The 15,050-nt window shown below is 50.4% G+C and overlaps 1 protein-coding gene across 3 annotated transcripts in view; it reads left to right on the plus strand.

The window, feature by feature from the left end:
* Positions 1-15,050, plus strand: part of ABCC6 (ATP binding cassette subfamily C member 6) — a 74,280-nt gene that overhangs the window by 36,315 nt on the left and 22,915 nt on the right. For all 3 annotated transcript variants that reach the window (XM_030798036.1, XM_030798035.1, XM_030798034.1), the window contains exons 14-21: positions 591-678; positions 2,750-2,825; positions 4,880-5,006; positions 5,197-5,373; positions 8,777-8,944; positions 10,093-10,267; positions 11,737-11,812; positions 14,366-14,486. In XM_030798036.1, the coding sequence (XP_030653896.1) occupies positions 591-678; positions 2,750-2,825; positions 4,880-5,006; positions 5,197-5,373; positions 8,777-8,944; positions 10,093-10,267; positions 11,737-11,812; positions 14,366-14,486 (1,008 nt within the window). The remainder of the gene's footprint in view (positions 1-590; positions 679-2,749; positions 2,826-4,879; positions 5,007-5,196; positions 5,374-8,776; positions 8,945-10,092; positions 10,268-11,736; positions 11,813-14,365; positions 14,487-15,050) is intronic.

The raw sequence follows: 15,050 nt of genomic DNA on the forward strand, positions 1-15,050 counted from the left end.
CCTCCCAGCCTCCTGAGTAGCTGGGACTACAGGCATGGGCCACCACATCCGGCTAATTTTTTACTTTTTTATAGAAACAAAGAGTCTCGCTATGTTCCCCAGGTCTCCAACTCCTGGCCTCAAGTGATCCTTCTGCACTTGGCTTCCCAGAGTGCTGGGATTACCGGCATGAGCCGCTGCACGTGGCCTAATCTCGATTTTAACAGCTGGTCTCTTTCTTCCCCAAAGATGGGTTTGTGACTGGGAGAGAGCGCCCCCAGGTGGACAACATTTGAAATTGTTCCACATAATGGCTTGATAACCTTGTTGGAAAAGCCCACCATCCTCTTCCCAGATCTTGTCTGCAGAATGGCAGCTGGCTTGTTCCGGTGTCACTGATTTATAGGAGCGCAGAGGTGGGAGATCGCCATCATCAAGGTCACCACTCGGGTTGCATCGTTTCCCATGAACTAGAAAGCTTTGTCCTCACGCCTCCTATGCACAGAGCTTGGTAGACAGCAAGCTGTTGCCACACATCTTGTGACACCGACACCCAAAACCCGAGTTCTTTGCTCTTCTTGCTGGGTGACCTGCGGCTTCGGTTTTCCTAGGCCCGGGTGTCCTTTGACCGTCTGGTCGCCTTCCTCTGCCTGGAAGAAGTTGACCCTGGTGCCATAGACTCAAGTTCCTCTGGAAGCTGTGAGTGCTGAGTCTGGCAGGAGGGGTGTGGGAGGGATGGGGGATGTGGGGGCCGCCCCGGCCCATAATGGCAAGCCGGCATCAGCACTGGGGGGAGGTGGGGGCTGTGGGCAATGGATGGCACGTGCAGATCACGCCATCTGCCTGTCACTTGGAAACTGGCACCGTGCTGCTGTTCTTTCTGCTAGCCGTTCAGTGACCACTCATTGAGCGCCCACTTTCTACCATCCTGGGTGTACAACAGGGAACACGCTAACATAGTGGTCCCCAAGCTTTTTGGCACCAGGGACTGGTTTTGTGGAAGACAGTTTTCCCATGGACCGGGGTGAGGTGCGTGGTTTTGGAATGATTCAAACACATTCCATTTATTGTGCCTTTATTATTATTACATTGTACTATATAATGAAATAATTATACAACTCACCATAATGTAGAATCAGTGGGAGCCCTGAGCTTGTTTTCCTGCAACTAGATGACCCCAATGGGGGTGATGGGAGACAGAGATCATCAGGCATTAGATTCTCACAAGGAACACGCAACCCAGATTCCTCACGTGCGCAGTTCACAAGTGTTCGTGCTCCTATGAGAATCTATTGCTGCTGCTGATTTGGCAGGAGGCGGAGCTCAGGCGGTGATGGGAGTGATGGGGAGTGGCTGTAAACACAGACGACACTCTGCTTACCTGCCCTGCGCTCACCTCCTGCTGTATGGCCCAGTTCCTGAGAGGCTGCAGACTGGTACCAGTCTGTGGCCTGGGGGTTGAGGGCTCCTGCTCTAACAGACCAGGTCCTTGTCCTCATGCAGAAAGTCCAAGGTAATAAGCATGGCAGCATTTTGATCAAGCTAGAAAACAGCAACATTTCAAGCACCATTGCACGATGAGACTTACCAAGCTCAAGTTACCTGGGCTTCCCCCTCCACCCCATCCTTCTGTTAGGCCACGGGCCAAGACACCCTCCCCCTTGTTGCACTGAAGAACCTGGGCAAACTGTGTACCTGGAAAACACCCACATAGTGGTAAGAAGCCTAGCCTGTGGCATTGAACTGCCCAGGTCCAAATCCCAGCCCCAGCACTGACTAGCTGGGTGATCCTGACAAGTAGATAATCTCTGTGAGCCTCCGTGTTCCCATCTCCAAAATGGGCCTGTCAGTCGTCATAGCAGCTAATTGTGAGGATGGATTTCATTGATCTGGGCTAAGCCATGAAAGCTTTGATTCTTAGAAAATCTTTCGGGCGATTCTATGTGTTAAGGATCAAGAACCACTAATCTAATTACATTTGTTATCACAGTGAAATAATAATAATAATTATCAAAATAATTTTGAGACAGAGTCTCCCTCTTTCACCCAGGCTGGAGTGCAATGGCACGATCTCTGCTCACTGCAACCTCCACCTCCCTGGTTCAAGCAATTCTCCTGCCTTAGTCTCTAGTAGCTGTGATTACAGGAGCCCACCACCACACCTGGCTAATTTTTGTAGTTTTAGGTAGAGACAGGGTTTTGCCATGTTGGCCAGGCTGTTCTCAAACTCCTGACCTCGAGTGATCCTACCACGTCTGCTTCCCAAAGTGCTGGGATTACAGGCATAAGACACTGTGCCGGCCACAGTGAAATTAATAACACCCCCTTCACTCTGGGAAGGCTGGGATTTGATGATAATTTATATCAGAAATTCACTAACTTTTTCCATAAATGACCAGATTGTGCATATTTTAGGCTTGTAGGCCACACAGTCTCTGTCACAACTGCTCAAAGCATGAAATACAGAAATGAATGGTTGTGGCTGTGTCCCAATAAAACTTTATTTATAAGAATAGGCAGCAGGCAGGATTTGGTCTCTGGGCCACGGTTTGCCTCCCCCTGGATTATATAGCCATGGGACACGGACAGAACAAGAACCCTGCAGGGTCACACACAAGCCAGTGAGTAGCAGGGCAGTTTGTTCAGTGGGAGAGATTTCTTCCTGCAGCCTCTGCCCCTGGGGGGGCGGGGGATGGTGCCTGGGGGCCTCTCAGATGCAGAGGCTGGCCAGGTCAGGGGTCTCCTGTAAATGGTCTCTTGTGCCCTGCAGCTGCTGGGAAGGATTGCATCACCATACACAGTGCCACCTTCGCCTGGTCCCAGGAAAGCCCTCCCTGCCTCCACAGGTACAGAACGACACCCGTGGTAACCAGCCTCGTGTTTTTAGGGAGAAGATGCGTGGGGCTCCTGCCACCTCCCACCTGAGAGGTGGTGTAGGTTTCTAGCCTGGGACTGGAGGGTGGGTTAGGCTGGGCTGGGGCTCTGCTGGGGAGGTTCCCAGGATGCATCTATACCTCTTGAAGGTGGGGACCTGCACAGCATAGACCAGTATCTCCTGCAGATGGGGACCAGGGCATCTGAGCCTCCCCCATCGGGGGAGACACCCCTGTGCTCCCAGGCTGGCCAAGACGATGCCAAGGGAGGGCTGGCCGAGAGGAGCCCCAAGGTTCAGCCCTATCAGCTGTGCTCACTTCTGTGCCTCCTGTATCAGTCCGAGGTCATGATCACCTATAGCCCCCAACTCTATCGCTTGGTCTTTGTGTCCAAAAATCTCAGCCAGCCCTGAAACTCCCTAAGAAGGGAAGGAGTATGCCCTGGGTAGTATTTGTATTGGTTGTCATTCACTCACTTCATCGATAGAGCACTAGATACGGGCCACGCTCTGTTCTAGGTATTGGGGATAGGGTGAAGGAAACAGACAAGGGTCCTGCTCTCTTGGGGTGACATGCTGATAGAGGTGAGGCCCAAACAGAAAGCCAGAGCAAGGGGACAGAGTACGATGGCATGTCTAGCGAGGGAAGGCTTGGCATTCAAGCTGAGATCATAAGGAAGGAGTATCTGGGAGAAGAGCTTTTTTTTTTTTTTTTTTTTGAAACGGAGTCTTGCTCTGTCTCACAGGCTGGAGTGCGATGGCATGATCTCGGCTCACTGCAACCTCCGCCTTCCAGGTTCAAGCAATTCTCCTGCCTCAGCCTCCCAAGTAGCTGGGATTACAGGCGCATGCTACCACACCCAGCTAATTTTTGTATTTTTAGTAGAGATGGGTTTTAGCATGTTGGTCAGGCTGGTCTCCAACTCCTGACCTCAAGTGATCCACCTGCCTCAGTTCCCAAAGGACTAGGATTACAGGCATGAGCTACCATGCCCGGCCTGGGAGAAGAACCTTCTAGGCGGTGCGAATGGCATCAGCAAAGGTCCTGGGGCAGGAGAGTGCCTGGACCTGGGTTTCTCAACCTCAGCACGGTTGATATTTTGGGCTGAAACTTCTTTGTTGGGGGCTGTCGTGTGCATTGTGGGATGTTTAGCAGACCCCCAATCTCTACCCACTGGATGCCAGCAGCACCCCCTACCGGTTGTGACATCCAAAAATATCTCTAGATCTTGCCAAATGACTCCTGGGGGATGCAGTCACCCCCAGGTGAGAACCACTGACCTATTGTGTTCAAGAAACAGCAAGGAGGTCGGCATGGCCAGGGCCGAGCAGCTGAGGCACAGAGCGGAAGGAGGCGGGAGACGTCATTCCTGATCGTCAGGACTGTAGCTTTGACCCTGAGTGAAATGGGAGAGCTGGCGGGTTTAGCTGGGAAGCGTCATGATCTGACTTGGGTTTTAACAGACCCCTCTGCTCACTGGGTGGAGGATGGGCCGCGGGACACAGACAGGAGTGGGGCGGGACCAAGAGCAGGGGGAGGGAGGGAGGAAAGAGCCTATTTATCGCAAGAGCCAAGGCAGGAGGCCAGGCTGGTGAAACCCTCAGGCTATAGTCAACTCTGTGTGTGTGTGTGTGTGTGTGTGTGCATGTGGGTTGACATGCAGCCATGTGTGTGCATGGTGTGCATGTGTGCACACATGTATGTGTGTGAGCATGGATTGATTGGGTATGTGCACACACGTGTGTGTGGATGTGTGCCCACATTGTGTTGCTGTGCACGCTAGCATGCTTGTATGAGTGTGCAAATGTGCATGCATGTGTGCACGCTTTGTGTGCGTGTGCACGCGCACAGATGTGCACAGGATGGTTGCTCAAATGGCTAGACAAGGGCTGGGAAAAAGAACGGCCCCACAGGTCCTCTTGGAGACTCCCAGAGCAGGAAAGCCCAGCTCCGTCTGCAGCCCATCCTTCCTCACAGAGGCGGGCCGAACCCTAACCAAGGTCATGTCTCCCCTCTTGCATGTCCAGAATAAACCTCACCGTGCCCCAGGGCTGTCTGCTGGCTGTTGTCGGTCCAGTGGGGGCAGGGAAGTCCTCCCTGCTGTCCGCCCTCCTTGGGGAGCTGTCAAAGGTGGAGGGGTTCGTGAGCATCAAGGTGAGGCCACCCCCAGCCTGTCTGCTAGGATGTCCCCATCCTGAAAGTCCCCCTTCCTCGCTGCCTTCCCACCCTCCCCATCCCAGCCAAGCTCACTTTCACTCATTCTCTCCACCTCCCACTGCTTCTCAAAATCTATCCCACCTCTGTCCCAATCATCCTCCTGTGACCAAAGTAAGTTGTGTTTTAGGGTGCTGTGGCCTACGTGCCCCAGGAGGCCTGGGTGCAGAACACCTCTGTGGTGGAGAATGTGTGCTTCGGGCAGGAGCTGGACCCACCCTGGCTGGAGAGAGTCCTAGAGGCCTGTGCCCTGCAGCCAGATGTGGACAGTTTCCCTGAGGGAGTCCACACTTCAATTGGGGAGCAGGTGAGAGTTTTGGAGTCTTTTGGGGACAGGGAGACATTGAAGTTGGGGGTCATTTGGGTCCCTGACTCATCATGGGCAGTATGATGGAGAAATGGGAGGAATGGTCAGGGAAGTAGGGGCGAAAAAGGGCTCAGCTCAGCGTCAAGCACATGCTAGGTGCTCCATACATAATCATTAATTGATAAACAGAAATAGACAGAAAGAGAGAGGCAGGGAGTTGTGGCAGGGATTGGCAGCGAGGAGCTCTCTGACAACTGAGAGTAGAAGACCTAGACTCCTGTCTTACTCTGCCCTGCCTTGCTGGGTAATGTTGGTCTAATTGCTTCCCCTCTCTGGGCCTCACCAAAGGGTCTGGACAGAGATGTCCAGGAAACAGGATATATGCATCTGGAGCTATGGATTGGGCAGGGGTTGGCAAACTGTGACCCCAAGCGAAATCCAGCCCGCCACTTGTGGTTTTGTTTTTTGTTTTGTTTTGGAGACAGAGTCTTGCTCTGTTGCACAGGCTGGAGTGCAGTGCTGCAGTCTCGGCTCACTGCAACCTCCGCCTCCCACGTTCAAGCAATTCTCACACCTCAGCCTCTTGAGTAGCTGGGATTACAGGCGCACGCCGCCACACCCGGCTAAGTTTTGTATTTTTAGTACAGACAGGGTTTCACCATGTTGACCAGGCTGGTCTCGAACTCTGGACCTCAGGTGATCTCCCCATTTACCTCAGAGTCAAAGTCCAAGTCGTGACAATCCCTGGCAAGGTCCCTGTGACCTGGCTCTGGTATCCATTAGCCCCATCTCCCATCATCATCTCCCAGCTTTACTCCAGCCACCTGAGTCTCTGTGATATTCCCTGATCCGCCACAGCACACTCTGACCCCAGGGCCTTTGCACCTGCTGTTCGGTCTGCTGGAAAGCTCTCCCCAGGAGTCCCCAGGGCTCATCCCTCACTTTTGTCACCTTCACAGAGAGGCCTTTCCTGACCACCTTATCTACCACCACAGCCACCCTGCTAATGTTAGTGCATCCTACACCTGCACCTGCTTTTTCCCTTTTTTTTTTTTCTGAGACGGAGTCTCACTCTGTTGCCCAGGCTGGAGTGCAGTGGCACAATCTCAGCTCACTGCAATCTCCACCTCCTGAGTTCAAGCAATCCTCCCACCTCAGCCTCCTGAGTCTAGGATTACAGGCATGTGCCACCACACCTGGCTAATTTTTTTTGTACTTTTAGTACAGATGGGGTTTCACCATGTTGGCCAGGCTGGTCTCGAACTGCTAACCTCAAGTGATCGACCCACCTCGGCCTCCCAAAGTGCTGGGATTACAGGCGTGAGCCACCGCACCTGGCTCCCCCTGCTTTAGTATTTATTCTTCATAGCACTTTCCACCTGATGTGCTGGCTGTGTTAATTGTTTATGGATTGCCTGTCTCTGTCCCCTTCATTAGAATAATGGATCCATTAAGAGAGCAGCAACTTTGTTTTGCTCATTGCTGTTTCCCCAGAGCCTGGAACCATGCCTGGTTTATGATAACGAGGCAGTAGTTATTAGTGGAATGACTGAATGTAAGAATGAATGAATGGCTGGGTACGGTGGCTCATGCCTGTAATCCCAGCACTTTGGGAAGTCAAGGCAGGAGGATTGCTTCAGGCCAGGAATTTGAGACCAGCCTGGCCAACATGGTGAAACCCTATCTCTACTAAAAATACAAAAATTAGCCAGGCATGGTGGCACACCTATAATCCCAGCTACTTGGGAGGCTGAGGCAGGAGAATCGCTTGAACCCAGTAGGCAGAGGTTGCAGTGAGCCGAGATCAAGCCATTGCACTCCAGCCTGGGTGACAGAGTGGAACTCCATCTCAAAAACAAATAAAAATAATTTAAAAAAGAATGAATGAAAGACAAGAAGGCCTAGATAGAAGGAATAAGTTATAGTAATCAATAGTACACAAGGGAAATTATAGTTAATGATCATTTATCTGTATATTTCAAGATAGCTATAAGAGAAGGATTGTTGTGTTCCCAATACAAAAGATAAATATTTGAGGTGATGACTATCTCAGTTACCCTGCTTTGATCATTACATATTGTCTACAGCAGGGGTCCCCAACCCCCCTGGCCATGGATCAGCATCAGTCTATGGCCTGTTAGGAACTAGGCAGGCAGCACAGCAGGAGGTGGGCAGAGGGCAGGCGAGTGAGGTTTCATCTGTATTTACAGCCACTCCTTATTGTTCGCATCACTGCCTAAGCTCCGCCTCCTGTCAGATCAGTGGCAGCATAGATTCTCACAGGAGCACAAACCCTACTGTAAACTGCATATGTGAGGGATCTAGACTGCGAGCTTCTTATGAGAATCTAATGCCTGATGATATGTCACTGCCTCCCATCACCACCAGAAGGGACTATCTAGTTTCAGGAAAACAAGCTCAGGGCTCCCACTGATACTGCTTGATGGTGAGTCATTACATATTACAATGTAATAATAATACAAGTAGGCTGGGCGCAGTGGCTCACGCCTGTAATCCCAGGACTTTGGGAGGCCGAGACGGGTGGATCACCTGAGGTCAGGAGTTCGAGACCAGCCTGGCCAACATGGTGAAACCCCGTCTCTACTAAAAATACAGAAACTAGCCAGGCATGGTAGTGGGCGCCTGTAATTCCAGCTACTTAGGAGGCTGAGGCAGGAGAATTGCTTGAACCCAGGAGGCAGAGGTTGCAGTGAGTCAAGGTCATGCCATTGCACTCCAGCCTGGGTGACAAGAGCAAAACTCCATCTCAATAATAAAAATAATAATAATAATAGAAGTAAAGTGCACAACAAACGTAATGTGCTTGAATCATCCTGAAACCATCCCGCAGACCATCCCCCTGCCCCCAGGTCCATGGAAAAATTGTCTTCTACAAAACCGGTCCCTGGTGCCAAAAAGGCTGGGGACCACTGCCCTACAGGTGTCAAAATACCACTTGCGCCCCGCAAATAGTTACAACTATTACATATCAATAAAAACTAAAATAAAACAATTAAAATTTAAAATAAAAAAGTAGGACTGCAAAGCTACCACTGGATGAGGGAATAGGGAAATGGATGGTGGTCTCAGTGGAGAAAGGGAAACAGAATTTGGACTCAAAGGGATACAGAGAGTGAGCAGGAGGAGACAGAGTGGATTGGGAAGTGTAGGTAACTCCTCCAGGAAGCATGCCTGGGAAGGGGAGAAGTGAGGTCGGGTAAGGATGGAGGCATTGTTGTCTTAAGAGCAAGTGCCTTTGAAGCTGGGCCTGTCCCCAGGGAATAGGCATGTTGAGCTGTACCTCACCCTGATGGGCAGGTGTGCCCTGACCTGCCCCAGCCTGGGCATCCCAGTTTCACCCTATAGATGCTGACTCAGGCCACTGTTCCTTTTGTGGCCACAGGGCATGAATCTCTCTGGAGGCCAGAAGCAGCGGCTGAGCCTGGCCCGGGCTGTATACAGAAAGGCAGCTGTGTACCTGCTGGATGACCCCCTGGCGGCCCTGGATGCCCATGTCGGCCAGCATGTCTTCAACCAGGTCATTGGGCCTGGTGGGCTACTCCAGGGAACAGTAAGTTTGGGAACATGTGTCAGAGGGTACAGGGCAAAGGCAGAGGAAGCCCTTAGCATCCAGTCCTAACCCAAGTTTATCTCACCTCCCCCTTCCACTTGAGTCCAATCTTCCTCTTTGTATTGGTCAGCTTTTGCTGTGACAATGCTATGCAACAAACAACCCCCAGATCCCAGCAGCTTACAACAGCAGGTGTTTCTTGCTTGTGGATCTGTGATTTAATTACTACAGCTTTGCCTTGGATGATTGGCCAGGGTCAGATGGCCTCCTGTCTTCTTGTTTTGAGACACAGACTAAAGGAGTCCCCTCTGTTTCTCTACTTGGACATGCTGTTTACAAGAAAGGTGCAGGAGCACAAGATGGGGAGCCGTCCCCACTCTGAGTCCAGGGACAATACCCCCACCCAACCCCCAGCTCAGGAGGCTGGCCAAGCACATGTGTGTAACTTTTTTCTTTTTCTTTTTTTTTTTTTTTTTGAGATGGAATCTTGCTCTGTCTCCCAGTCTGGAGTGCAGTGGCACGATCTCCGCTCACTGCAAGCTCTGCCTCCCGGGTTCACGCCATTCTCCTGCCTCAGCCTCCCGAGTAGCTGGGACTACAGGCGCCCACCACCGTGCCCGGCTCATTTTTTGTATTTTTAGTAGAGATGGGGTTTCACCACATTAGCTAGGACGGTCTCGATCTCCTGACCTCGTGATCTGCCCGCCTCAGCCTCCCAAAGTGCTGGGATTACAGGTGTGAGCCACTGCGCCCAGCCTTAACTGTTTTCTTTCTTTTTCTTTCTGTCTCCTTCCTTCCTTTTCTTTTCTTCTTTCTTTTCTTTCTTTCCTTTCTTGACAGAGGCTTGCTCTGTCACCCAGGATGGAGTGCAGTGGTCCAATCTCACTTTACTGCAAGCTCCGCCTCTCAGGTTCAAGTGATTCTCTTGCCTTAGCCTCCAAAGTAGCTGAGACTACAGGTGTGTACCACCTTACCTAGCTAATTTTTGACATTTTAGTAGAGACAGGGCTTAGTCATGTCAGCCAGGCTGTCTCGAACTCCTGGCCTCAAGTGATCCACATGCTTTGGCTTCCCAAAGTGTTGGGATTACAAGCATGAGCCACTGTACCCGGCCACATGTGTGTAACTTCTACCCCTTCCCTGCCCAGACACGGATTCTCGTGACCCACGCACTCCACATCCTGCCCCAGGCTGATTGGATCATAGTGCTGGCAAATGGGGCCATCGCAGAGATGGGTTCCTACCAGGAGCTTCTACAGAGGAAGGGGGCCCTCATGGGTCTTCTGGATCAAGCCAGACAGCCAGGAGATACAGGAGAAGGAGGTACTAGGTGGGCTTTGCTGATTCTCCATGCCTGGCTCCTGCCATCCTTGGGGGAAAAGGCTCAAAGGGTCCTACTGGTATGAATGGAGTGCTCTGGTCACACCCTCCCTGCAGCCTAGGCCTGGAAGTAGACAGCTCTCCCAATAGGTCACCTCTCTCCAAGAAGAGCCAGTAACACCATCTATGAGCCAGGGGCTGTGCTAAGTGCTTCTGTAAAAAATATACTATTTCATTTGATTCTCACAGTACCCCCAGAGGCATGTGAAGTTATTGCTGTCATTTTACAGATGAGCAAACTGAGGCAAAGAGAGTTAAATCACTTGCCCAAGGTCACAAGATTAGAACTTGAGTGTGTCCAGCTCCAGAGTCTATGCTTGCAGTTGCTTTAGAGACAGCCCAAGAAGGACTTTGATGCCTAGAAAGCTACACCATGCTAGCTAGGGTTTCTAATAATCCAAAGAACACAGAGTGTGTTGGATACATGACAAGGTTCTGGAAGTAATGTTGCCAAGCCAAGCTCACCCACAATGACTGAGAAGCAGCAACTAACAGCACATCACATACGTTAGCTCATTTAATCAACGTAATGCCCCTGTGAGGCTGGTACTAGAATCATTTCCATTTCACAGATGAGGAAACTGAGGCCCAGAAGTTAAGGAACTAGTCCCAGGTTACACGGCTTATAAGTGGCAGCACTGGGATTTGAACCCAAGCAACTTGATTCCAGAGAATGTGTTTTTTAATTGCTACACTCTATACTATCCCTTCATGACAAAGCAAGGATTCACATCCAGTCTCCCTCAGTCTCAGGTTTTGCTTCTTCTGAGAACATCTGCTTAGCACTGGCCCACCCTGGTAAAAACCTTAAGTGTTGATTCACAATATCATAGTCCTGAAGCTTGAAGAGAGAACTTGCCTATTTGTATTGGTCAGCTTTTGCTGTGATGACGCTGTGTAACAAATAGCCCCCCAAATCTCAGCAGCTTACAGTAGCAGTTATTTCTTGCTTACAGGTCTGTGGTTAAACTACTACAGATCTGCTTTCAGTGACTGGCCACACGTGGGGGATAGTGGTGGGGAGGTGTCCTTCCTAGGGGAGATGGTACCTGAGGGTAGGTGAGAGTTAGCCAGAAAAGAGCATTCCAGACACAAGGAACTGCTTGAGCAAGGCTGTTGGGGGAGAGAGAGGTAACTTCACTTTGTACAGTGTTAAATGCTGTTTTTCCAACCTCAAGTTCATAGCAGGTGCTCAGTTATATTCACTGATTGAAGAAATGAATGAGTGAGTGAATGCCTGAAGGATGTTCCTGGAAGAACTCAGAGTGGGGTGTTGAGAGAGGTTGCTGAAGAGGTGGCAGGAGCCAGATCAGGGGAAATGGATGGTCAGAGCAGTTAAGGCCACATAGTCAGTGGGTGTCAAAGTGGGTATCTGGGCCGTGTTGTGTGACAGGACTCTCTTGACCTTGCAGAAACAGAACCTGGGACCAGCACCAAGGACTCCAGAGGCTCCTCTGCAGGCAGGAGGCCCGAGCTTAGACCCGAGAGGTGAGTCCACCATGGTGCCACACTCAGAAGGGCACAGGCTGAAGCTGAAGTAGCTGAAGGGACCACCCGCATCTCGGGCAGTTAGGGGGGCAACCAAAACCATTATGGATAGAGAACCTGCTGAAGTCCCCCCATGGTGCCCTGCTGAGGGTTAATTTACCAAAATTGGTCCAGTTGCCCAAGGTGATGAGGTCCCCATAGGGCCAGTTCATGGAATGAACAATATGCCTTCCAATGTGATGGATGTCTTCAAGTGGGCCGAGGCCAGCTTGCTGGAGTTGTCCCAATGCTGCAATAGGGCAGGACTGGTTCCTCCCTGTAGCTGTAAACCACCATGCCAGGCCTGGCCACTTATGTTTTGACAGGCTGGCTGTGCACAGGGCTTCGGTCTGTATGCACAGCATCACTTGATGCTGGCCAGAACATGTGGGCAAGGGAGCAGGAGGAGGCCTCTGGTCCCCCTTTCTCTCAGCTCCCTCCAACTGGGACACAGCTGGGCTCACTGTGGGGCTGTCTGCAGCAGAAGGACCTGCTTGCCTGATACTCTCCCCCTTAATGAGAGGGGTCTTGGGAAGCAGAACAACAGGCCACTGGTACCTGTGGCCTGAGCTTAAGTGCCTGCTATACAAGGGTGGGGGGGCGACAGCAATCTTGAGGGGCCTCAGTCCCCGGGGGCCACTGGGGCTGATCCCCATCCCAGCTAGCCACCCTAAGGGCACCTCTCAATCACACACACACTGAGAAACCCCACTACCTTCACAGTGCACAGGAATCTGAAGTAAGATCAGATGGATAGGTAGCCATGCTAAAAGAAAACCAGTAGACACATTAAGGCTGGGCACGGTGGCTCACACCTGTAATCCCAGCACTTTGGGAAGCTGAAGTGGGTGGATCACTTGAGGTCAGGAGTTCAAGACCAGCCTGGCCAACATGGTGAACCCGTCTCTACTAAAAATAAAATAAAATAAAATAAATAAATAAATAAATAAATAAATAAAATAAAAAACAAAAAATAAATACATTTTTTAAAAAAGCTAGCGTGGTGGCATGTGCCTGTAGTCCCAGCTACTCGGGAGGCTGAGGCACGAGAATCGCTTGAACCTCGGAGGAGGAAATTGCAGTGAGCCGAGATTGTGCCAAATTAACCTCTAGCAAATTTAATGTGTCTGAGGTTTTTTGTTTTTTCTGGGGGGGGGTTTTGAGACAGAATCTTGCTGTGTCACCCAGGCTGGAGTGCAATGGCACAATCTCGGCTCACTGCAATCCCCGTCTCCCAGGTTCAAGCGATTCTCATGCCTCAGTCTCTTGAGTAGCTGGGACTACAGGCACATGCGACCAGGCCCGGCTAATTTTTGTATTTTTAGTAGAGACAGGGTTTTGCCATGTTGTCCAGGATGGTCTCAAACTTCTGACCTCAGGTGTTCCGCCTGCCCCAGCCTCCCAAAGTGCTGGGATTACAGGCATGAGCCACTGCACCTGACTAACAGAGCTTAACTAAGCAAAGAATGATCTGCACATCGGGTAGTCCCTGAACCAGAATACATCCAGAGAGGCTCTGGTACAGCCACGAGGTCAAAGATTAATAGACAGAAAAAGGAAGGTGAAGGACAGAAAACAGAAGTGAGGTACAGAAATAGCTGGATTGGTTACAGCTCAGCGTCTGCTTTATTTGAACATGGTTTGAACAGTTGGCTGCCTTTGATTGGCTGAAACTCAGTGACTGACACAGGAGTAGGTTGCAGTCTGTTTGAGTCCAATTAGGTTACAGTTCGCTATGTACGGGAAAAGCTTTAGGCCAGACTTAAAATATGTAAGGAGGCAGCTTTGGGCTAACCTTAATTTAATAGAAGGTAGGTAGACATGTATATGTAGATATACAGGTATGTAGATGAATGGATAGATGGATGGATGGATAGATAGATGATATTCCTATTTTTACAGCTGAGGAAACTGAGGCACAAAGGTTAAGTCAGCCCACTCATCCACAGATAAAACATTCAAAAAGTCTTTAGCATCTGAATTGTGCATAATTTATATTCTGCCAGTTGGACTGACAAATCTGATGGTAAACAGTAGGAGCAAAACAATTGCACCAAAGCTTAAGCCAAAATAAAAATTCTGAGAACAGGCTGGGCGTGGCGGCTCATGCCTGTAATCCCAGCACTTTGGGAGGCTGAGGCAGGCGGATTGCTTGAGCTCAGGAGTTTGAGACCAACCTGGGTAATGCGGCAAGACCCCGTCTCAAAAAAAAAAATTCTGAGAACAGAGTTCCAATGGTGGGCAAGTTAAATTCATCCTGTGAAATGGCATCAGAAGAATGGGCTTGCTTGACCCTGGGGTAATAGATGGCATTTAGCTGGGTACCACACAGCAAGAAGGGAAGTGTGGTATCTGCTCAGTATTCTGTTAGATGAATGAATGAATGAATGAATGAATGAATGAGTACAGAGTGTACCCAGAGCTCAGTGGCTGTCAGTGGGCCTGAGAGTTGGGCACATACACCCCACCATTGGGAGAGACTCTGACTTTGTCTTCATTTCCTCTAAATGACAGGTCCATCAAGTCAGTCCCTGAGAAGGACCGTACCACTTCAGAAGCTCAGTCAGAGGTTCCTCTAGATGACCCTGACAGGGCAGGATGGCCAACAGGAAAGGACAGTATGCAATACGGCAGGGTAACCACCAGCTTCACCCACCCCTCCCCACCCACTGCTGCTACCTCCAGGGGCCCAAGCCCTCCCACCAAATGTAGCACTTGGCGGTGATACTCACCTTTCTTGAGTACTTACTATGTGCCAGTAGCATTCTAGACCTTCATTTTCTTAATCCCCACAACCACCCTAAAAAATAGATATGATAGCTCTATTTCAGACATAAAGAAACTGAAGTCTTTTAAAATTTATTTTATTTTGCTTTTGAGAAAGTGGCTCGCTCACTCACCCAGGCTGAACTGCAGTGATGTAATCATAGCTCACTGCAGCCTCGACCTCCTGGGCTCAAGCAATCCTCCTATCTCAGTCTCTCAAGTAGCTGGGACTACAGGTGTATGCCACCATGCCCAGCTAATGTTTGTATTTTTAGCAGAGATGGGGTTTTGCTATGTTGCCCAGGTTGGTCTCGAACTCCTGGGCTCAAGTGATCCTCTGGCCTCTGCTTCCCAAAGTTCTGGGATTACAGGTGTGAGCCACCGTGACCAGCCAAGAAACTGAAGTCTTAAAAGAGTTAAGAGACTTGTCTGA

This window comes from Nomascus leucogenys, chromosome 18 (assembly GCF_006542625.1).
Source record: "Nomascus leucogenys isolate Asia chromosome 18, Asia_NLE_v1, whole genome shotgun sequence".
Taxonomy (NCBI): domain Eukaryota; kingdom Metazoa; phylum Chordata; class Mammalia; order Primates; family Hylobatidae; genus Nomascus; species Nomascus leucogenys.